Source organism: Thalassophryne amazonica, chromosome 13 (assembly GCF_902500255.1).
Source record: "Thalassophryne amazonica chromosome 13, fThaAma1.1, whole genome shotgun sequence".
In the NCBI taxonomy this organism is placed as follows: Eukaryota; Metazoa; Chordata; class Actinopteri; order Batrachoidiformes; family Batrachoididae; genus Thalassophryne; species Thalassophryne amazonica.
This window is the reverse complement of record NC_047115.1, coordinates 43,350,017-43,373,246: the sequence shown is the minus strand read 5'-3', so window position 1 is coordinate 43,373,246 and position 23,230 is coordinate 43,350,017. Positions and strand designations below refer to the sequence as shown.

Genomic DNA, 23,230 nt, shown 5'->3' with positions numbered 1-23,230 from the left:
GTAAGACAGTGTCAAAATCTGTAAATGTTGGTTTTCTATCAAAATTAATGCACTTTAATTATAGGCTCACTCAATCTGACTAGAGTTTGGTGGAATATTTTTGACCATATGCTGCATTCATAACCCTCAGAAGTTCAGAGATCCCGACCTCGAGTTCGGAGTAAAATGCCTAGAATACTTTGTTAGGCTGGAATTTCTGCTCGGAAGCTCGTTAGGAAATTGTTCATACCCGTTAACATCACGATCATGGTGGCCTGCTTTGCCATTGCTGAGACAATGTTATTGTTAGATATATTTGTATGTTTAATTATTTTTTTCTTTATTTGTTTTCTTTACTTGTTAGTTATTTTACTTAATTGTATTCTTAGTTTTTACTCTTATTCTACTTTCCTTTGTTCTTTGTTGGAATGTGCGAATTTTGCGAAATAAGATCCGCCTTTGTCACACCTATGGTGAGCTTTATAAAAACTGTGTGTGTCAATTGTTCAGGGTTCCAAAAGGCCGGATCTTGTCTGTGAGAGACGTTCTTTAGAATCCAGGCCTGATTTTTTCACCATGACCTTGAATAAATTTAAAAGTGCGGAATAGTTCGAGTTTGTACTTTGTGAGGGGCAGTATTACAGAAAGAGCGGGGGGAAAATAACATTATGTTGAAAATGCATCTTTAAAGTTTTTTTTTTCCCAAACAAGGCATTACTGCTATATGTATTACATTCACATTCTACGCACAGTTAATTAGGTTACCAGCACCACATGTCAGAAAAAACATCTTTGACAATTTTGCCCAAAAGATGACCGAGGTAATTCACTTTTTTGGAAGTAGTTATTTCTTTCAGGACTATTCGAAGGTTCTGAACGCATCATTCTTCTTCTTTGTCTTTCAGCTGTTCCCGTTAGGGGTCGCCACCGCAGATCAATCGTTTCCATCTCACCCTGTCCTCTGTATCTTCCTCTGTCACACCAACCACCTGCATGTCCTCTCTCAGCACATCTATGAACCTCCTCTTTGGTCTCCCTCTTCTCCTCCTGCCTGGTGGCTCCATCCTCAACATCCTTCTCCCTATATACCCTGAGTCCCTCCTCTGCACGTCCAAACCATCTCAATCTCGCCTCTCTGACTTTGTCTCCAAACCGTCCCACCTGAGCTGTCCCTCTGATATGTTCATTCTTAATCTTGTCCATTCTTGTCACTCCCAAAGAGAATCTTGACATCTTCAGCTTTGCCACCTCCAGCTCTGCCTCCTGTCTTTTTGTTAGTGCCACTGTCTCTAAACCATACAACATAGCTGGTCTCACTACTGTTTTGTAAACTTTCCCCTTCACTCTTGCTGATATTCTTCGGTCACAAATCACTCCTGCCACCTTTCTCCACCCACTCCACCCTGCCTGCACTCTCTTCTTCACCTCTCTACCACACTCTCCATTATTTTGAACAGTTGACCCCAAATATTTAAACTCATCTACTTTCACTTCTACTCCTTGTAACTGCACTATTCCACTGGGCTCCCTCTCATTCACATACATGTACTCAGTCTTGCTTCTACTGACTTTCATTCCCCTTCTCTCCAAAGCATATCTCCACTTCTCCAGACTAGACTCAACTTGCTCTCTACTCTCACTACAGATCACAATGTCATCTGCAAACATCATAGTCCATGGGAACTCCTGTCTGATCTCATCTGTCAACCTGTCCATCACCACTGCAAACAAGAAAGGACTCAGAGCTGATCCTTGGTGTAATCCCACCTCCACCTTGAATGAGTCTGTCATTCCGACTGCGCATCTCACCGCTGTCACACTATTCTTGTACATGTCCTGCACTACCTTAATATACTTCTCTGCCACTCCAGACTTCCTCATACAATGCCACAACTCTTCTCTTGGCACCCTATCATAAGCTTTTTCTAAGTCCACAAACACACAATGTAACTCTTTCTGTCCTTCTCTGTACTTTTCCAACAGTATTCTCAGAGCAAACATTGCATCTGTAGTGCTCTTTCTCGGCATGAAACCATACTGCTGCTCACAGATCTTCACCTGTTTTCTAAGCCTAGCTTCTACTACTCTTTCCCATAACTTCATGCTGTGGCTGATCAGCTTTATGCCTCTGTAGTCACTGCAGCTCTGCACATCACCCTTGTTCTTGAAAATAGGAACCAGCACACTTCGTCTCCACTCCTCAGGCATCCTCTCACTTTCCAAGATTTTATTAAACAATCTGGTTAGAAACTCTACTGTCATCTCTCCTAGACATTTCCATGCCTCCACTGGAATGTCATCTGGACCAACTGCCTTTCCACTCTTCATCCTCTTCATAGCAGCCCTCACTTCTTCCTTGCTAATCTCTTTTACTTCCTGATTTACTCTCACCACATCATCCAGCCTTTTCTCTCGCTCATTTTCTTTATTCATCAACTCTTCAAAATATTCCCTCCACCTTCTCAGCACACACTCCTCACTTGTTAGCACATTACCATGTGCATCTTTTACCACCCTAACCTGCTGCACATCCTTTCCAGCTCTGTCCCTTTGTCTGGCCAATCGGTACAAGTCCTTTTCTCCTTCCTTACTATTCAACTTCTTGTACAGCTCGCAATATGCCTTTTCCTTTGCTTTTGCCACTTCTCTTCTCGCCTTACGCCACATCTCCTTGTACTCCTGTCTACTTTCTTCATCTCTCTGACTATCCCAAAACGTTTTCGCCAACCTCTTTCTCCTTATGCTTTCCTGGACCTCTTCTTTCCACCACCAAGTCTCCTTGTCTTCCTTCCACTGTCCAGATGTCATACCCAGTACCGCCCTAGCTGTCTCCCTCACCACATCTGCAGTACTTTTCCAGTTGTCCAAAATTGCTTCCCCTCCAACTAGTGCTTCTCTCACCTGCTCGCTAAATTTCACACAACAGTCTTCCTCCTTCAGCTTCCACCATCTGATCCTTTGTTGAACTCTCACTCTCTTCTTCTTCTTTAATCTAAAGTCATCCTACAACCATCCTATGCTGTCTAGTGACACTCTCTCCTCCCACCACCTTACAGTCTGTGATTTCTTTTAGCTTGCATCTCCTATAAAGAATGTAGTCCACCTGTGTGCACCTTCCTCCACTCTTATATGTTACCCTGTGCTCCTCCCTTTTCTTAAAGTAGGTATTCACCATAGCCATTTCCATCCTTTTTGCAAAATCAACTACCATCTGTCCTTCCCCATTCCTATCCTTGATACCATATCTACCCATTACTTCCTCATCACCTCTGTTCCCTTCACCAACATGCCCATTGAAGTCTGCTCCTATCACCACTCTTTCATGCTTGGGCACACTCTCCACCACCTCATCTAACACACTCCAGAAATGTTCTTTCTCCTTCATCTCACAACCTACCTGTGGGGCATATGCACTGATGATATTCATCATCACCCCTTCAATTTCCAACTTCACACTCATCACCCTGTCAGACACTCGCTTAACCTCCAACACACTTTTAACATACTCTTCCTTTAAAATGACCCCAACACCATTTCTCTTCCTGTCCTCACCATGGTACAACAACTTGTACCCACCGCCGATGCTCCTGCTCTTACTTCCCTTCCACTTGGTCTCTTGCACACACAATATGTCTACCTTTCTCCTCTCCATCATATCAGCCAGCTCTCTCCCTTTACCAGTCATACTACCAACATTCAAAGTCCCCACTCTCATTTCCACCCTTCTAGTTTTCTTCTTCTCCCGCTGTTCGTGGCAACGTTTTCCTCATCTTCTTCGTCGTCTTCGCCCAGCAGTAGCCCAATTTCCACCGGCACCCTGTTGGGCAATAGCACCGGTGGCGGACGTTGTTAACCCGGGCCGCGACCGATCCGGTATGGGAATTCGATTCTGAGTCTGCATAGTTGGGTTGGCTTGTTTTACGCCGGATGCCCTTCCTGACGCAACCCTCCTCATTTATCCGGGCATGGGACCGGCACTCAGAATGTACTGGCTGCACACCCCATGTGGCTGAGTTGTTCTGAACGCAGCATTACAGCAGAGTATTAAGAACTTTTGGGCTATAAATGGCAAACAGCCTGCGGATGATTGCATTTGAGTAAGTTTGGCCACACAGTCAAGCAGGAATTTTGAATAGAGGGTTTTTATGTGACATATCGGTCACGTCATTTTGTGTCCCGTGGCCATTCTGGATTACGACGCGGTGGCCGCTGTGATTACACTTCGTGCATTTGGCGAACAACTGCAGAAGTTTCAACGTCGGTGTGAAGAAGCCTCACGGCACCGTGGCGCTGTGATAGATCCGCCGCTAACAGAAATCCACTGCTCCCAGAATTTTATTTTATTTGGCAATAAAATTATATAACAATACGTAAAAACACTGCAGAGGATAACACAAGAACACTTCCAATACGGATGCTTATTTACATTGTGGTCCTCGAGCACCGAGCTGCTGATCCACAAGCTGCCCTTCCAGCGCCTGGTGAGAGAAATCGCTCAGGACTTCAAGACGACCTCCGCTTTCAGAGCTCCGCTGTGATGCTCTGCAGGAGGCCGGCAAGGCTGACCTGGTCGGCAGCTTCCTAGTTCACACAATATCGCAGTGTGACACGGTCGGCCATTTCGTTACATTAACACTAAACTCACTATCTGGTATAAGATACGGATCCACTAAACCAACTGCTACACATCTATCACGATAAATAGCTTTATCTCAAGGATTTAAAGCCTCGTAATAACCGTACATTCTCTTCATTTTTCTATCATGCGTCAGCCTCCTTGTAATCCAGAATGGCGACGGCACCTGTCCTGCAGCAAATCGGTCACGTGATTGAAAACCCTCTATTGTTTTTGTAAATGAACTCTGAGCCTGTACAGACGTCGTTTTATGATAGTGCCTGACAGACAACACCCAGGGAAAAATCCAACAGGATGCCGCATCATGTGCTTTGCTGTCTTCAAATTTGCCTGATCACAAAGCCGTAAAGTTTAGTTCTCAAAGTAAAAAATATGAGCATGTACAGAAAGGTTGCTTAATCTTTGACTTCTTTCACTGCTCTGATAAAGGTATTTGGACGTTATGTTATAGATTTTTTGAAGTTTAGTCCCGACTTTGGGGCGTTTACGTGTTCACAGGACTGCAGGCGCGTGTTGGGCGACTCAGAAAATTTTTGTTTATTTAGAGTAAAACATTTCATTTGGCACCGTCAGCTGGCGTTCGCAGGTAAAACTGAAATTATACAATTTTATATACGTGACTTCACTTTTCCCCCACATTAAGATGGAGATAATAAACGTGTTTGCCACCAGCTGGTTGAGACAGAGGTTTGACAGCAGGTTAATGTTGAAATAATGTGTCAGCCTCTTTAAAGTTAATTTGTGGATAAAGAATTTAAACTGCTTCTGTACTCTTTAATGTGGATTTCTGCATTGCTAAATGATGAACATGGCCTGTGGGGATTATTCCAAAGTGTTCACTCTCACAGGAACACTAACAAACACTTTATTGTTCCAGCTGAGATGATCCACAGCCTGTTCCTGATTAATCCTTCGGGAGACATTTTCCTGGAGAAACACTGGAAGAGTGTCATCGGCCGGAGTGTGTGCGATTACTTCTTGGAGGTGAAGGAGAAAGCGGTGGATCCAGAGAATGTGCCCCCTGTGCTGCAGACCCCACACCACTACCTCATCAGCATATACCGGGGAAAGATCTTCTTCCTGTCTGTTGTCCAAACAGAAGTGCCTCCACTGTTTGTCATTGAGTTCCTGCACAGAGTGGCTGACACATTTCAGGTGTGATCAAACTCTGCCTTATTTATCTGAAAGCAACACTGGTGTAGATCTGTGTGGAGGTGATGGCCTAGTGGTTTAAGCATTGTGCTTCAGACTAGAGGATCCTCTGTTCAAAACCCAGCCAGACTGGAAAATCACTAAGGGCCCTTGGCCAATGTCCTTAATCCCCTAGTTGCCCCCGTTGTGTAGTGAGCGCCTTGCATGACAGCACCCTGACATTGGTGTGTGTGTGTCTGTGAATATCAGGCATAATTGTAAAGCGCTTTGAGGTTCTGAGGCAGATGGAGAAGCACTATATAAATGCAGTCTATTTATTGTGCTTATAGAACCTGAGGTGAGCTGTGGTTGATGCCCCAGGTTCAGGTTATCTAACCTTCTGCGATACCCTATAACGTCTATGACACTGACGTGGAAACGCACTCAGTAGAGTGCATACCTCAGTCAAGCATTTCATTATATGTATTCCATGCACTATCTGAATCGGAGCAACCTCAGAATTTTTTTGTACAGTGCATCTGAAAAGTTACAACCTTATTTCCAAATGGAGTAAATACATTTTCCCTCAAAATTCTACTCACAACACCTCATAATGACAACATGAAAAAAGCTTTTTTGAAATTTTTGCAAATTTATCAAAAATAAAAAAGTAAGAAATCGCATGTACATAAGTATTCACACCCTTTCCTCAATACTTTATTGATGCACGTTTAGCAGCAATTACAGTCTCAAGTCATCTTGAATATGATGCCACAAGCTTGGTGCACCTATCTTTGGGGAGGTTTGTCCATTTCTCTTTGCAGCACCTCTCAGGCTCCATCAGGTTGGATGGGGAGTGCACGGCCATTTTCAGATCTCTCCAGAGATGTTTAATCAGATTCAGGTCGGGGCTCTGGCTGGACCACTCAAGGACATTCACAGAGTTGTCCTGAAGACACTCCTTTGATATTTTGGCTGTGTGCTTAGGGTCATTGTCCTGCTGAAAGATGAACCGTGAGGTTGAGAATGCTCTGGAGCAGGTTTTCATCCAGGATGTCTCTGTACATTGCTGCATTCCTCTTTCCTTCAATTCTGACTAGTCTCCCAGTTTCTGCTGCTGAAAAACATTCCCACAGCATGATGCTGCCACCACCATGCTTCACTGTAGGGATGATGCCTGGTTTCCTCCAAACATGACACCTGGCATTCACACCAAAGAGTTCAATCTTTGTCTCATCAGACCAAAGAATTTTATTTCTCAATGTCCGAGAGTCCTTCAGGTGCCTTTTGGCAAACTCCAGTTGGGCTGCCATGTGCCTTTTAGTAAAGAGTGGCTTCTGTCTGGCCACGCTGCCATACAGGCCTGATTGGTGAATTGCTGCAGAGCTGGTTGTCCTTCTGGAATGTTTTCCCGTCTCCACAGAGGAGTGCTGGAACTCTGACAGATTGTCAGTTGTTTAAATCACCTTAGAAGCTTTGATAAACAAGTAATTTTTAAAAAAAAAATTTTATTTTTGTAATTTGGACCACTGTTCATAGGATCAGGATTTGCATGTGGTGCAATGATTTTGGAAAACTGTTGTATCACAAAATTAAGGGACTTCCTCTGACGTTTTAAAAATTTTTACTTATTTTTCCAAAACGGGGGAAACGCCCACGACAAGTTATGCTTCTGTGTATGTCACTCTATCTTGATTGTCTTGCTTTTTACCTTTTTGAATAACCCTGGTGTTTGAACCAAACATGACACAACATTTTTGCTATTGTGTATACTTCATGGAACCATGCAAGTGCTGAATTTTTCATCCCCAGGGCACACCGAAAACCACTGTAACTTCTCATGATGTACTGTGTGATTATACATTGTGGTAGTGGTTGATACTGAGTGCTACTTTTAAAATGCAAAACGAGAGCTAAAAATTTTAAATTATATATATTGGAATAGTAATGACAACTCTGCTCTTTATTTCATTATATAAAATGTACAATGAGATTGGAGAGCTTCTCCTTTTTCAGTGCATACAGATAGTTAAATAAGAAACAAAAGTAAAGTATGAAATAGTGCAATTGAAAGTCTCTGTATAATATAAGATTAGAAGAAAGGGGGGACAGCTGCCCTGTCATTAGCAGAGTGCTAAATAGAGCACAATAGTTGCTAATTAGAGCTATAGTCACTAGCCTATAGCAGTCGGCCTCTCGGTAGGAGGGGTCTGGTTAGGTTTAAAACTCCAGCTTTTGTGGCTTCTGTTTATTCTTCTCTACAAGAGTCAAGACAGAAATCAGACCACCAAAGCAAGAGTTTTAGCTGAGGAAGTTTCTGCGATTTGAAGCGAAACGTCCTCGTGTCAAGCAACCCAGTCCAGTCGAAGATTCAAGCTTCTCTACTATGGAAACCACCTGGACAACTGAGAGCCTACACAGAAACATTAGAAGAAAGTGCAATATTAAGGGGAAAAATATCTGAATGTGTGGGAATGTATTGCAGCGGTTCTTTAAATGCACAGTTATGTTGTAACTGTATTCTAATAAAACTGTAAAACATTAGACATCCATACTACAGTGTCTGCTGGGGATCACCTTCATGAAGAGAGGACCCTGTGTGCACATTAGGTTATAATGTGTATGTTTCGATCTGTTTCTGCTTTACCCAAGGTGGACTAAGTCTGATGTCTTAACAGCGGCAGTTAGATGATGTGGTCCCAGAAAACCACAATTAAGAACCACTGGTATAATAATGGTGCCTTTTTGAAGTTGTCTGTCAGATCCCCTCAGACATTTTGTTAACAGACCATCTTGCACATGACTGCCTGATCTTTACTTTTAGAGTAACAGGGCTTTTTTTCTCCTTTCTTTTGTTTTCTCAGGACTACTTTGGCGACTGCTCAGAAAATATTATCAAGGAGAATGTGGTGACTGTGTACGAGCTGTTGGAGGAAATGCTGGACAATGGCTTTCCACTGGCAACAGAGTCCAACGTCCTTAAAGAGATGATCAGGCCTCCCACCATGCTGCGATCAGTCGTCAATTCACTCACAGGTAAATGACATCATAAAGTGTTACTCTGAAATTAAAAGTCACTACTGCACTCTGAGCCTAATTACAGGTCATGTGGTCATGAATATGTTTTGTGTTTACATGTTTTCTTTGCGTGCCTTTTTAGGCGGTAGTAACGTTGGAGACATATTGCCAACAGGCCAATTGTCCAATATCCCATGGAGGCGAGCAGGTGTTAAATACTCCAATAATGAGGCATATTTTGATGTGATCGAGGAAATAGATGCAATAATTGACAAGTCAGGTACACACAAGCACTTGTTTGATCACTGCATGTTGGTATTTACATTGACTGTTAGTATGAAAGTATCCTGTTATGTTGGTTTTCATGGAGTTGATGGAAAGGGCTTAACGACAGAATAATTCTAAAAATGTTGTAGTATATCTGCAAATATGTTGTTGTCTGTTTTTTACTTTTTTATCTTCAGGAGCAACAGTATTTGCAGAGATCCAGGGTGTAATTGAAGCCTGCGTGCGGCTCACAGGGATGCCCGACCTGACTCTGTCCTTTAGGGTACGATGTTGTCTTCAGTATTGTGTGCAAAGTCTTTATTATGCTTTTTGTCAGTGCCCAAGTTATTACTTTTTCCTTCCCTGACTGCAGGATCCACAGCTTCTGGACGATGTAAGTTTTCATCCTTGTGTGCGTTTTAAACGCTGGGAGTCTGAGCGCGTCCTCTCCTTCATCCCTCCAGATGGATATTTCACCCTCATGACGTATCATGTCGGGGCTCAAAAGTATGTTTGCCTCATATGCAATCAAATGAAAACGCTTTTTCCTTATGATGACAGCCATTTGTTAGGGCCCTGTCCCACTGGCGTTTAGGAGAATTTGCGTATGGATTGCGCACAAAATTGGCTCATTCGCTTAACATCTGCAATATGTGTGAAGCATGCTTGTATGAGTTGGCCGACACCCGCACACATCCGCAATTATCCGCAGAGGCACGTTTATCCGTTAACAGGATTTTTGAGCTGCACAAAATTTTGGCTGCGGATGACATCCACCTTACATACTCCATACATACTCAATCTATGCACTGTATATTCGCCGTCATCTGCTGATATCCGCAACTGACAGGGATTTGTGGCTTGTCAGCGGACTGGGACAGTGTGTAAAATGGATATTTTGTGTGCCCATCATGTCCACATCACGAACTAAAATAAGTTGTAGCGACTGCATACAGACTGGCCACGAATAAAGCGTTTGTATTATGTCTGCTTTTCATCTGATTTGCGGCGGATGCAAATCAGATGCGCTGTGTTCACAGCTGGACGCCGTTCTTTGTTCTACCAGCCGCCACACGCTCTGCGCTGGATGCTGCCTATATAAAATAATTATTTTGTGGCGGATTAATCATTTTATTCTGCAAATTGGCTGTTGAAAATGGCTCTAATCACCTCCTGCATAACAGAGGAAGCGGCCCAGCTGCAGAAAGCATTTTGAGCCATCTAAAAAGGTAATTATTTGACTTGTTTACATTGTCAAAGCTGGATAAAACGGTTGCATGTTTTTCCTTCTTGTCTGCAGCTGTTAAACTATTTATTCCTGTGTTTATAACAGATTTAACTTCGTGCGTGATGCATCATAATACACCCATAATACTGCCGTGATAATCACAATGCGTCTGATCCATTTCCTGACTACATGCGTTATAGAACCGTGATTGTTCATCATATATTCGCTATATATTATTAATATATCCATAATTCATACTGGGACATTTGTCATTTTTGGCCATTTTTGTTGCGGACGACAACGAATGCCCGTACTTTGTGTACTCAATTCATGCGCAATTAATCCTCTCCCCAGTGGGACAGGGCCCTTAGTTCATGTGTCTGAGGAGCAAAAAACTGAATAGAGGATTATATCGTGGTGATTTCCGTGTGCCTGTCCATCTGTCCCCAAAAGGGTATAAGCATTCTGAAATTAACTCTTCTCACATTTTTAGGAGGAATTTCGTGAAACTTGATTCAAGTCGGGGCCCATTTTACCAGAGTTATGGCCCGTAATTAACATATCTAGACTCAATCAGTTTCATGAGTGGGTGTCTGTATGCTGAAATCAACTATAACATACCTTGAAATGTTATCAGAATGTAGCAAGCACTTGGACCAAAGCAGCATTTGCCAGCAGTGGATATTGTGCTCGCAGAGCACTCTTGTTTTTTTAAAACTTGAATCAAAAAGGGTTTTATTTTGCATTAATATTACTTATTCCTCAGTATTCACAATCTTATTGCCAAGATTCTCAAAATTCACTATGTGTTTTTAAAATTTTGAACCAGGCTGGTCCGATGGCAGTGGTGCCACTAATGAAAGCTATGGTCAGTTACAGAATTTTGACCCATGTGGATAAAAATTGTGGCAAGATGCTACTCAGTTTTCCTTATTGTAGTGTTAGGGTTATGGCACCATGGCTGAAAATGCATGATTGTCCTGCATTTGTGACTGAAGATGCTGCCCCAACACCAAAAAAGGCAAATAGAAACAAAAAGACAGAAGGACACAACTAATAATCACAGTCCACAAGAGGTCCTGTTGGGAATTAGTAAGTCCTGTGTAGGCCCCGAGGCCCACTGGTGCTTTTCCTCAAGTTCTGCAGCATGAAGCAGATGAGTCTATGACTCTCCCTGGATAGGACCCCAGTCTGAAACAGCCGGTACCCATTTCCAGCTTTTGGACTGAGACAATGCAAAGACAGAGGCAGTGTGACAGATAATCAAACCCAGATCTACATGTTGGTAACCCATCTCCGTATGCCACTGAGCTACCTGCTCTTAGTGAGGGAAAAACTCCAGATAAAATCTGGATCTATTTCACATGAACATTTTGCAGGACATCTGCTAAACACACGTCAGACAGCACTCACAGGTTTGCTGTGCCCGTGGTCAATACAAATGTTAGAATGTTTTAACTTGGTTTGCCAAAATGAGCTGGTGTAGATTTGAGCAGTTTATTTTCCTAGTTTGAAGTCCTAAATTCTGAGTTCCCGCTGAATACCACATGAAGCTCCTCCTCCATGTTGTGTGTAAAACCTCATGGAGTGAAGTCAATATATTTGCCATGGAATCCCTACAAAATGCATACATTACCAGCATTAAAATTAGCTGTGTTTTTGCAACAGACCACAGACATAAAGGTACTTTTTTTTTTTTTTGTAAGACTGTGTCATTTATCGTCAAAAATACTGGAAAATGAAGTCCTGTTAATTACAGTTGAAATTTTTATTACACAGATTTTACAATGATATCAGTCAAGCTGTATGAGCTGGACTGTTCTTAAAAGTGTGTGTTTGTTTCCTTGCACAGCCTCGTGGCCATTCCTATTTATGTGAAACACAGCATCTGTTTCTTTGACACTGGATCCTGTGGCCGGCTGGACATTACAGTCGAACCCAAGCAAACCATGGGGAAGACTGTCGAAGGCTTGGTGGTCACGATCCACATGCCTAAATCTGTACTCAGTGCAAACCTCACAGCCACACAAGGAAGCTACAGCTGCGATCCTGCTACCAAGGTAACCATCTAAAAGGTTGCCCAAAGGTAGTGTTTCTTTTGTGCAAAACAGAGATGGCAAAAGCACCTTTTTTCTGTCATGGTGATTGTTTTTGTTTTGTTTTTTGTTTTTTACCAATAATTAAAGCTACAGTGTGTGGGATTTAGGGGTGTTTATTAGCATGAATGCAATATAGCATTCACAATCATTTGTTCATGAGTATACCAATGGATTGATGCGTTTTCATTGAACAGTGATGGGAGTTTTATGGGAAGTCTCGGAAATGCAGGTATTTACTTCCGTTGTGAACCATTCTGGGTTATTTCTGTTTGTTATTTTTGTCCCAAAATCTGTCTTTGGGATAAATTTACTTCAAACTGTCTCCATGCAAACTGGATATATTATTGAGCTACCCTGCTAAATCTGCATTTTATGGTTTTGTCTGTTATATGGGTGTGAAATATTCATGTGGAGGAAAATATGATTAACATTTAACATGCTTGTAGACGTAAGATATTGATATGAAAAGATTTTGTGTCGTTTTGCACGACACATAACTTGTCAAAAATGCTGCACTGGATGGGAAAATATGCTTTTTATGACTAAAATGAGCAAGAAAATGGGACTAATAAACAGCTTTCATTTATCTTCAGATTGCATGTAGCATTTCCCACAGACCCCTCGCTGTGTGCGGCAGCCCTGATGTCATGAAAAAAACTTAAGGTTTTTGTCTTTTTTCCTTCAAGAGCCACTCACATCACTGATTAAATGAGACCTTCATAATGACATTGGCACCCCCTCATGGAGACCACTATGTTGATCCACCATGTTCATTCAGTAGTTCAAAAAGTATATTCTTACCCCGCCTTCCACATTTCACAGTGTGGCTAGGCAGTAGGAAACAATGAAGCGAAATCAGTGGTTTTTCACCTGTACACTGTCTACTAGTTGCTCGTTACTAATGCAGGCTAACAAGTTTGAGAGCCCCCATTTTTGTAATAGTGCTTATCATATTTGAAGACAAGGGAGCATGAATCCCTGTCTCTAAAGAAGCGAAAACCTTATGGGAAACAAAAGTGCATAATGTAATCTGTAAAGTCACCACTAGATGGCATTCAGTCCTCCACACTTATAGCTTTAATGATGACCAGGTTTTGTAGAAGCATTTTAATGTAATGTTTGATCAGAATTTCTTGAGTTATGAGAGAAATAAAACCATAGGCTGACAATGTTGTTTTATACTCATGTTGGAAACATTTGTTTTTGGTAGATTCTGGTGTGGACCATTGGGAAACTGAACTCTCAAAAGCTTCCTACACTCCGTGGCAGTCTGAGTATGCAGACGGGTGCCCCAAAACCAGAGGAGAACCCTTCACTCAACATTGACCTGAAGATACACCAGTTGGCCATATCAGGTACCCCTCACTGCATGACATCTCTATTCAAGTTTATTTATCATATACCACCTTTTATTCCGTTACGTCCAGTGGTGAGCACAGCTAACCAGAAAGTTAGCATTGATATCCGCTAACTGAAAAGTTAACTTTTATAATGCTAAAGCGAAAACCACTAAAATTTTTTTGAAAAGTTACAGCTAACTGCTAACTTTTAGTATCGACTAAAAGTATCGGCCCCTCCCTGAGCCTGGTTCTGCTGGAGGTTTCTTCCCGTTAAAAGGGAGTTTTTCCTTCCCACTGTAGCCAAGTGCTTGCTCACAGGGGGTCGTTTTGACCGTTGGGGTTTTACATAATTATTGTATGGCCTTGCCTTACAATATAAAGCGCCTTGGGGCAACTGTTTGTTGTGATTTGGCGCTATATAAAAAAATTGATTGATTGATTGATTGACTCCGGCACACTGGCCACCACTGACAAGCCAATTTTGAGTTTAAACACTGCTGATGCTTCTGAGTAAAATCAAAGGCGATCAGAAACCCAACACGAGCAACGAGTCAGAGCTTCTGTCTTTGTACACCCTTCCCACTGCTATAAGGAAGTGTCATTTACTTTCAACATGGAACAGCACAGACGTGTGGCAGAAGACATCAAAAGTAAGGCAGTTTTCACTTACAGTGCGATTTATAAACAAAACTAATGCCGGACAGTTTATCGACATTAACATCGCTTTCATTTTTACAAAGTGAAAATATCGCACATATCTTTTAGTTTTAAAGTAATGTGCTAATTCTGAAGGTTTGAGCATTAACACACACAGATGCCAAAAGTCATTATGGGAAAATAAGCCTCCGCTCATCACTTGTTGGTTGGTTTATTTATTTGTAAAAACCAACATGCAAGTTACTGTAATGTGTGTGTTGGTTTTTACAAATGAATGTGTATTTGTAAATATGTCATTTTTTTATTTGTAAAAAAAAAAAGGGCATTTGTAAAACTGAAAATTCTGTTTACGTGTACGATTCTGCACAAAGCGACTGTGTGATCATTGGTTGCTACAAGTATTCACACTCCCATCCAGTAAATGGCAGTGTTTTATGCATTTTGACGCAGTGTTCTATGCATTTTGACCCAAAATGCATAGAACACTGCCAGGCAATGGAGAGGAGAAGTCTATTTTTGTTGCTTAGGTACTCAAGATCTGTCACAAAAAAAACCCCTCATCTGTGATTGCAGATTGGACACTTGGTTCTTTTTGAGGGTGGGTACTTTTTATCGCCATACAATATAAGCTAGTCGTTAACAGTTTATTGTTGTCATCGAAACAAATCCCATGTGCAGCTCTCCCCCCCACTGTAAACACTGAAAGTGCTCTGATGAAGCATTTGAGGGTGCTCTCTCTGTGCTTTTCCACCATGAGGGGGGAAGAATAAGCAATGAACACTGTGGAATATGTTTGGAAATTGTCAGAACTGATGCAGCTCCTTTTTTTAATTCTCACTCACTGATTTCTGGACTTTATGTTGCAGGTCTTAAAGTGAGCCGCCTTGACATGTATGGTGAGAAATACAAACCATTTAAAGGAGTCAAATATGTGACTAAAGCAGGGAAATTCCAAGTACGGACCTGAGTACAAGGTCATCAACCATACAGTGTGTGTCATCATGGGGGGATATTTCCATGCTGTAACCTCAAGTTTTACATACGTATGGCCCAGTGGGTTATTCGTGAATGAGTTTGAATTCTAACAGATATTTATTATATGTGTGATTATATATGTGGATGCTTGTGGCCTGTAAAGGGAAAGCCTTAAAAATCAGCAAGACCTTGTGATGTAATCTAGGCTGAATATACAGCATCGTAATGGTGTGTTCCACAGTTTTTTTTTTATTAGAACACTGTCTTATCTAAAGGAGAATATTTCAGTCTTTAAAAACAAAACATTCAGCTTGTAACTGCAGCATTCATAAGGGCCACAGAAATCTCTTTTCTCCGCACATTGCCATAATCTTTGTGCATGCTGCCTGACACTAATCAGCCACTTTTTGAAAACATTTTTTACATGTTGCTCCATACTTATATGCAGGTGTGTTTTTGAAGGGAAAGAAAAAATGTCATATACTAACTACCCTCATCTTAAATGCAGCTAATTTTGCACATACTGACTCTTAAGTGGCCTTGTAAGGTTTTTATATTCAAGTGCCATTTGTAGCATACAGCTACACAATCTGTGTATTTTGGAGGCCTGACAGATAAGACATTTAATGTCTAAAGCTGTTTCTCACATTCACAGACATGCATCTCAGAAGGTCACGGTCTGTAAGTTACAAATTAGCATGTCCACGTATAACATAAGGTGCCAATGTTATACTGTGTGTTGGCATTTCCAGTCGTCCTCCAAGCGATGTCGTAGCATGCACAACATTATAAGTTCCATGGAACTGCAAAGCATTACCAAAGTTTGTTCAGTTTGTAACAGAAACACAAAATAAAAATAAAGGCCAGGCATGTGATGGAACATCATGGTTCATCATGTACACCCTCCCAACCTTAAAAAGGTGTTCCAAGCTATGGCCGAGGATTCAAACTGTGACCTTCCAGGATGTATATCCCTCAAAGTGACTTAAGGTTCCTTTGAGAGAGATCTACACGTACAAGTATAAATGCCAATTCTGAGACTGAGCAGAATATGTGAAATATTTCAGACAACCAAAATGTCTTGGGATAGTTTGAAATTGCAATATTAAAATTGGAGCTTCGCTAACTGTCAGAAGCTTGTGCTGTGGCTTTTATGAATTACTTGAAAGTTGACTGTGACTTGTATTGAAATGTTACAATCTGCCTTTTGAACCGTGAACTTTAAGATGTTTGCAACTGATCTGTCTTGAGTGTCAATGATGTCATCTCTTTCTGCACACTGAGACTGAAATGATTAGAGAAGTGTAATATTAATTGTTTAAAAATGATTAACTGGGGGGGGTTAATTTGTAACTATTGTCTGTGGTGGAATAACTATAAAAAGCTCCCACAGATCCTTACAGTCTTTGAATACAACCTCTTTCCTCAGCACAGCATTTACACAATCAGTCGTCCTCATGGGAAATGCTACAAATGTATTTAATTGAAAATATATATTTGGTGTGTAACATCTCATATAAAACTCTTTTAAAAATGATACATGTGTAGTTTTTGGGTCCCCACTATATCATACTATAATCTGAGAATTCTTTGTTCCACAACTCCTCCATGCTTCTTGGGCTAACTTCCACCAAATTTGACGTGTGTATGTAGGCTGACCCCAGAATTACCTTTGAGCTCTCTCCCCCTGGCAAATGTCAGTCTTTGAGGTTAAAGGTCAAAGTTTTGGTTTATTGCTCAGTTTGTTCTCATACTCCCCCCAGATCTTTTGGTCATTTAATACCAAACTTGAAACGTGGATCACAGTCAACCCCAGAACTGCCCTGAAAAGCTTTGAGTCAAGGTCACTGGAGTCTAAAGTCAAATTATTATTTTTTAAATTATTGTTATTAAATCTGATTGGCACACATATGTAGGTAGGTTCTGGAATTGCCCAGATGAGGTCAAATTTTTCTAAAGTTCATTCCTGATCATTAGGGTTGAAGGCCAAAGTTTAATTATTGATTTACCCACCCCACAGAGGTCAATCACTTGGTGAAGGTAGAGGTCACTGGGGTCAAATGACAGACTGCCATAGTCCTTCCTATTTTCATGCACACTGGTACGATTGTCTACTCAATTTAATTCACATAGTGGCACCAAAAGGCAAATGAAGGGAAGCTCTCTTGTCATCGTTATAGAATTTTATTCTTCCAAGGCACAGCAGATGTGTTGGCAGGGCTTGAAGCTATTGTAGTACATTCAGGATGCAGCACATCATCTACACACACAATTCCATCCTGTCAATCTCCGTGGCGACCACTACATGCTCAGAAAGCCCAAATTAAAACGTGGTTAACATTCTCGTCTGCTATTTAGAGCTCTATCCCAACATTTAACACTGTTTAGAGACGAGGCTTCAACACACAAACATTCTTCAACTGTTATATTTGCCTATGTTGTATTAAAAAAATTATAATAAATTGTTCCTATTTACGGAAAGGAAGCGCCGGCAGCAAAAGAAACTATGCGATCAGTGATCTGCTTGCATTTGCAGAGTCCTGAATCACAAAGTCCCTAATTCATTAATAAGAATAGTCTTGAATAGTTGCCTGATTCAGCCCGAAAACCCCACACACACAAACCACCAGGGTCATCTCGAAAATCACACTGCAAAAACTTTTAGCCAAAATTTTTAGCCAGGTTCATCTGTCTAGACAAAATATCCATCATATTTTCTGGACTGCAAGTTATTTATTTTACTTGTTTGGGAGGTCCTGCAATTTGTATTCCAAAGGGACTTGTATATGAAGAAAAAAAAACATACACTATCATCTATTGTCAAAAGATGTCCCCAAAAAAGGGGTGTGAAAGTACACACAATGACCCTATATTTCAGTGTACTGGGAATGAGAAACACATTACACTGCTTATTTTTTTTTATTTATATATGTGACATATGTTTCAAAAATATATGCAACTTATACTCCTGTGTGTTTTCTTTTTGTTTTTCCTCTCCATTGCATTTTTTGACAGTTGCAACTTATAGCCCAGAAAATATGGTAGTTAGAAGATACAATCGCATATTTCAGTAAAATATGAGCACTTACTAGATAATACATCTGGTATAGCTTAAGAGAGTTTTGAAAGTGTCTTGTTTTAAGTCATGAGACAAAACTATTTTTTTGTTCTTGTCATGCCATAAGATTTGTAAAGTGCTGGTTTGCAAAAGATGAAACACTTCCTAATATAGTAAAATACAGCTCAAAATGTTTTGTCAGCTAATTTTAAGGTCTTATTTAAAGAAATCTTAAAGCAACAGTGTGTAGGATTGAGCATCATCTAGTAGTGAGGTTGCAGATTGCATTATGCCATCACTGGTCAGTTGTTTTGCTTCTTTGGCATCAGGGGTTCATGCTCACATGCCTTTTGCTTTCATAAGCAATATCCCTCAAAATATCCCACAATGTCAATGTGAAAAACATTTTTGAGATTTTTGCAAATTTATTAAAAATGAAAAGCTAAGGCATCACATGTATAAAAATATTCACAGCCTTTGCCATGCAAAATTGAGCTCAGGTACATCCTGTTTCTACTGATCATCCTTGATGTTTCTACAACTTAATTGGAGTACACCTGGGGTAAATTCAGTTGATTGGACATGATTTGGAAAGACACACACACCTGTCTACATATAAAGTCCCACAGTTGACAGTGCACGTCAGAGCACAAATCAAGCATGAAGTCAAAGGAATTGTCTGTAGACCTCCGAGACAGGACTGTCTTGAGGCACAAATCTCGGGAAGAGTACAAAAACATTTATGCTGCTTTGAAGGTCCCAATGAGCACAGTGGCCTCCATAATCCATAAATGGAAGAAGTTCAGATCCACCAGGACTCTTCCTAGAGCTGGCCGCCCGTCTAAACAGAGCATTCGAGGGAGAAGGGCCTTAGTCAGGGAGGTGACCAAGAACCTGATCGTCACTCTGTCAGAGCTCCAGCATTCCTCTGTGGAGAGAGGAGGACCTTCCAGAAGGATAACCATCTCAGCAGCAATCCACCAGTCAGGACTATATGGTAGAGTGGCCAGACGGAATCCACTCCTTAGTAAAAGGCACATGGCAGCCGACCTGGAGTTTGCCAAAAGGCATCTGAAGGACTCTCAGACCATGACAAACAAAATTTTCTGGTCTGATGACAAAAAGATAACTCTTTTGCGTGAATGCCAGGTGTCGTGTTTGGGCGAAACCAGGCACCATCCCTACAGTGAAGCATGGTGCTGGCAGCATCGTGCTGTGGGGGTGGAACTAACTAGTCTCCCGGCAGGAACTGGGAGACTAGTTAGAATAGAGGAAAAGATGAATGCAGCAATGTACAGAGACATCCTGGATGAAAACCTGCTCCAGAGCGCTCCTGACCTCAGACTGGGGTGACGGTTCGTCTTTCGGCAGGACAATGACCCTAAGCACACAGCCAAGATATCAAAAGAGTGGCTTCAGGACAACTCTGTGAATGTCCTTGAGTGGCCCAGCCAGAGCCCAGACCTGAATCTGATTGAACATCTCTGGGGAGAGCTGAAAATGGCTGTGCACCGACGCTCCCCATCCAACCTGATGAAGCTTGAGAGGTGCTGCAAAGAGGAATGGATGAAACTGCCCAAAGAAAGGTGCACCAAGCTTGTGGCATCATATTCAAGAAGACTTGAGGCTGTAATTCATAGGTGTCAAACTGATTTGAGAAACTGCCAAGGTGTAGGTTTTGTTTTTTAACTACCAACTCCACCAGGTGGTTTCATTGATTAATTCTCTCCATCTGCTCAAAGTGAGGTTAGTCAGCAAAATCACCTGGTGGAGTTGCTGGTTACAAAGAAAACCTGCACCTTCTTGGCAATTTCTGAGGGGAAAAAAATGTATTTACTCAATTTTGGTATAAGGCTGTAACATTTTGTTATCAAATCCATCTGCATGTCCAGGCAGTCTGTAAAAACACTGTCATGGAGCCAAGCTGCCCCCCCTGCGCGCAACTTACGCAGCCATTCCTGCTTCCTAGATACGCAGCACAATGCAACTCTATGCAGGCCCGGTGTGAAAGGGGCTTATGGGAGCAACTACTGATTGCTCCCATTTTGTTGTTCTTCATTCTTCTGGCTGTGCTGCAAAATGCAAAAGGTGGAGTAATTATGTCCCTTTTGGGCTACTATATCAACATAGTAGTGCAACATAGCAGCCTCCAAAAGGGGTCGTGCTCCCATTTCTTGAGCCGCTTAGGTGGGTAGGGAGAGTTCCCATGGAATAAAAAAGCTTTTCAACCTACCATCCCTGGTTCTCAAGACCAGGCACCTAAGTGGCTCTACCCTACTCTTTTCTACTCTTCTATTTTACTCTTCCTTTTTAGATATTTAAATATACCTTAGTATACTAGCATAGTTCCACCTTAGAACTGGAATATAATATATAAGATATACCTTACTGAATTTTCATGTACAGTAGTTATGAATGCTCATTCTGAGATTATGAAAATGCGTTGATTTGTCTTTGCAGGTAATTATACACAAATTGAGAGATGGCTATGAATCCTAGCATCCTTCTAATTAACACCAATAAATCCTACAGTGGCAGATTCTTATAACTTCTTCAAATTAAATACTCCTCATTTCATTCAGATGGAGTTTTTGCAGTGCAAATATTTCAGAGAAGACCACTGAGCTATTACAGGCCTTTTCCACCAACAGGGAACGGGTTCTTGAAGCTTTGTGCCATCTGGAGTACCAGTGCTCCTTTCCACCAGTTTTAAGTGGAGCCGTTGTCATTGAAGACATCATGAAAGCAGGATCACGGTTGGCTTTGCAAAACTGGCAAAACGTTTTGTTGTAGCTGTGAAGCAACTTACAATCAGATTTTTAGACCAAATGCTCCAAACGATTCGACATTTGGTGTGCAAACCAGAATACTTGGTGGAAACTGTCTAAGAACAGGGTGTCAGAATCTAAGCGGTTAGCTTTGATGTTTTCTGAAAGACTCCTTGACAGTTATACTGTTAAATGTGCACTTTAGTTAAAGATAAAAAAAATCTGAATAGTTTTTCTTCTTGCTAAAATATAAAACCTCAAAAAGTACAGCGGAGTACCCCCCCCGCCCCTGCCAAAACCCCCTTGAGTATTACTTTCATCACACATACTACCTCAAGTGAAAACCATATCATTAAAAGTACAAACCTTTTATCAATTCATAATTGACAATGATAGATTATTATCAAATTATAATACCAGTTTAAAAAGTATAATTTGCTTAAGAGCTAGAGCATTTTTTATGTAGAAGACAATTTAGTTCTTCAAGTAAAAACGTCATCAATCTGGCGTGACAAGCTTTAAGAACATTTTCATTATTGTTATTAAAAGTAAACATGAAGAGGACAGAGCTTAAGCGTGTGGTCAGCCCAAACAGCGCTCCACCCGTTTTAGTGTCAAAGCTCATAGCCGAGTGTTACCCATGAATCAAATAATTAACTGTACATACTGACAATAACAAAGTCTCACTGAAAAAGCTCAATTGGAAGTAAATATTCCTGCCTATAGAAAATAGAAAAAACATTCTTCAAAAAAAAAAAAAAAAAAAAAAATATATATATATATATATACCTGCCATTTAGGTAAACTCTTAACATACCAAAATATATATTACTGTAAATATATAGCTATCCCTATGGAGCTATTCCACAGTTACTGATAAAGGGATACCAGAGAGCAAAGCTGAATTCACTCCACACGGTGGGATTCCTCACACTCACGGCCACGCTGCAGTGCAGGATGGGTAGCCATGACCCGCTGTCCTCCTCAAAAGAGGTGCATAAGTTCATTCGCACTGAGAGTGCTCTTTGCTAGTTTGACTGGAGTGGTGCACTGCGGTGTCAAACTGTGGCTAATTCCAGTGTACAGGCTTGTTTACTGGTACCAGGGGGTCTTGCGCACCCAGCGGAGGGTGAATCCTGCATCTGTGCGGATCTTGATAGATGCTGCTTCAGCTTCTCTGACCGTCTCCTTCACTGATTGCATCAGATTTTGGGCATTATGGACCAGCATCTCTGTGGCCTGGTCAGGAAGACAGGGAAGGGGAATGTTTGTCGGGGGAAAACTTTATATAAACTGCAAAGATGCACTGACAATATTCATGCTTGCTTTCTGATAGGTTCTTCCTAATATTTGGTCATCATACTATAATCTGAACAACATCTGTCTGTTCCCCTGCTGCTCCCAGGTTCTTTGATTTGTACCCAACTTGGTAGGTGGATGAAAGTCATCCATGGAATGGCCCTTAAAGGATTAGTTCCAGCATGGGTTAAAGGTCAAAATTTTGATTTGCACCAAACTTGACACATACAATTGCTAAGGTGAAGTCCATTTTAAAAAAGTAAATCACTGGGTCAAGGCCATTGAGGTCAACTGTCAATGTATTTGTTTTTCACTCTGAAGTGTACCTAACCCAGTCACACATATGGAGGTGGGTCCTCAAATTGTCCACCAAGGTCAAGTTTGCCAGAGTTCAAGGTCATGTCTGCCTGTCTGCTGGCTAACTCCTCCCAGGTACTTTTGCTCATTTCTACCAAATCAATGAAGTCTGACCACAAAATTATCCTTAAAGAAAGTCAGCAAGAGGCCAGTCATCTGGATGAAGATGAGGGTCACAGGGGTCAAATGTCAGATTATAGCTGTACTGTCTTCAGCCCACAGGTACTATTATTACCTTGTGTTAATAAAGCACTAAAACTTTAGTACTATTGAGACTTTTTAAAACACTATAAGGTGGGGCTTTATGAAAGATAGTAAACATAAATGGGCTCAAACAGCTACCCTGTGGAGTGCCACAAGAGATTTCTTTGCTGTGTTGCAATACATTTTTTTATTTTCTTTCGCAGTGACAACACTT

General features: G+C 41.2%; 2 protein-coding genes and 1 long non-coding RNA gene across 6 annotated transcripts in view; 2 read left to right on the top strand and 1 right to left on the bottom strand.

Moving 5' to 3' along the window:
* The first annotated feature begins 5,144 nt into the window (after nucleotides 1–5,144).
* On the top strand, nucleotides 5,145–16,877 carry LOC117523719 (AP-3 complex subunit mu-1-like). The gene is made up of 9 exons (XM_034185314.1): nucleotides 5,145–5,201; nucleotides 5,493–5,770; nucleotides 8,611–8,782; nucleotides 8,907–9,044; nucleotides 9,229–9,314; nucleotides 9,405–9,538; nucleotides 12,112–12,319; nucleotides 13,569–13,713; nucleotides 15,222–16,877. Exons 2-9 carry the CDS (start codon nucleotides 5,498–5,500, stop codon nucleotides 15,320–15,322), a joined length of 1,257 nt encoding a protein of 418 aa, XP_034041205.1. The 5' UTR covers nucleotides 5,145–5,201; nucleotides 5,493–5,497; the 3' UTR covers nucleotides 15,323–16,877.
* A 905-nt stretch (nucleotides 16,878–17,782) lies between these two features.
* On the top strand, nucleotides 17,783–21,219 carry LOC117523262. The gene is made up of 3 exons (XR_004564456.1): nucleotides 17,783–17,794; nucleotides 18,656–18,662; nucleotides 20,971–21,219. It is a non-coding gene; the product is annotated as an uncharacterized LOC117523262 (long non-coding RNA).
* Nucleotides 21,220–21,559: 340 nt separating this feature from the next.
* The window catches only part of LOC117523261 (vinculin-like), a 127,356-nt gene continuing 125,685 nt past the window's right edge, over nucleotides 21,560–23,230 (bottom strand). For 2 of the 4 annotated variants that reach the window (XM_034184724.1, XM_034184725.1), the window contains one exon: nucleotides 21,560–22,395. In XM_034184724.1, the coding sequence (XP_034040615.1) occupies nucleotides 22,249–22,395 (147 nt within the window). In that variant the 3' untranslated portion in view covers nucleotides 21,560–22,248. The remainder of the gene's footprint in view (nucleotides 22,396–23,230) is intronic. The other 2 variants (XM_034184726.1, XM_034184727.1) reach the window with 1 other exon arrangement.

Bases quoted from the DNA above. Each gene is read 5' to 3' on its own strand.
- LOC117523719 (XM_034185314.1), top strand. From the start codon at position 5,498: ATGATCCACAGCCTGTTCCTGATTAATCCTTCGGGAGACATTTTCCTG. The intron at 9,315-9,404 runs GTACGATGTTGT...CCCTGACTGCAG, and splicing joins ACCTGACTCTGTCCTTTAGG to GATCCACAGCTTCTGGACGA. The intron at 12,320-13,568 runs GTAACCATCTAA...TGTTTTTGGTAG, and splicing joins GCTGCGATCCTGCTACCAAG to ATTCTGGTGTGGACCATTGG.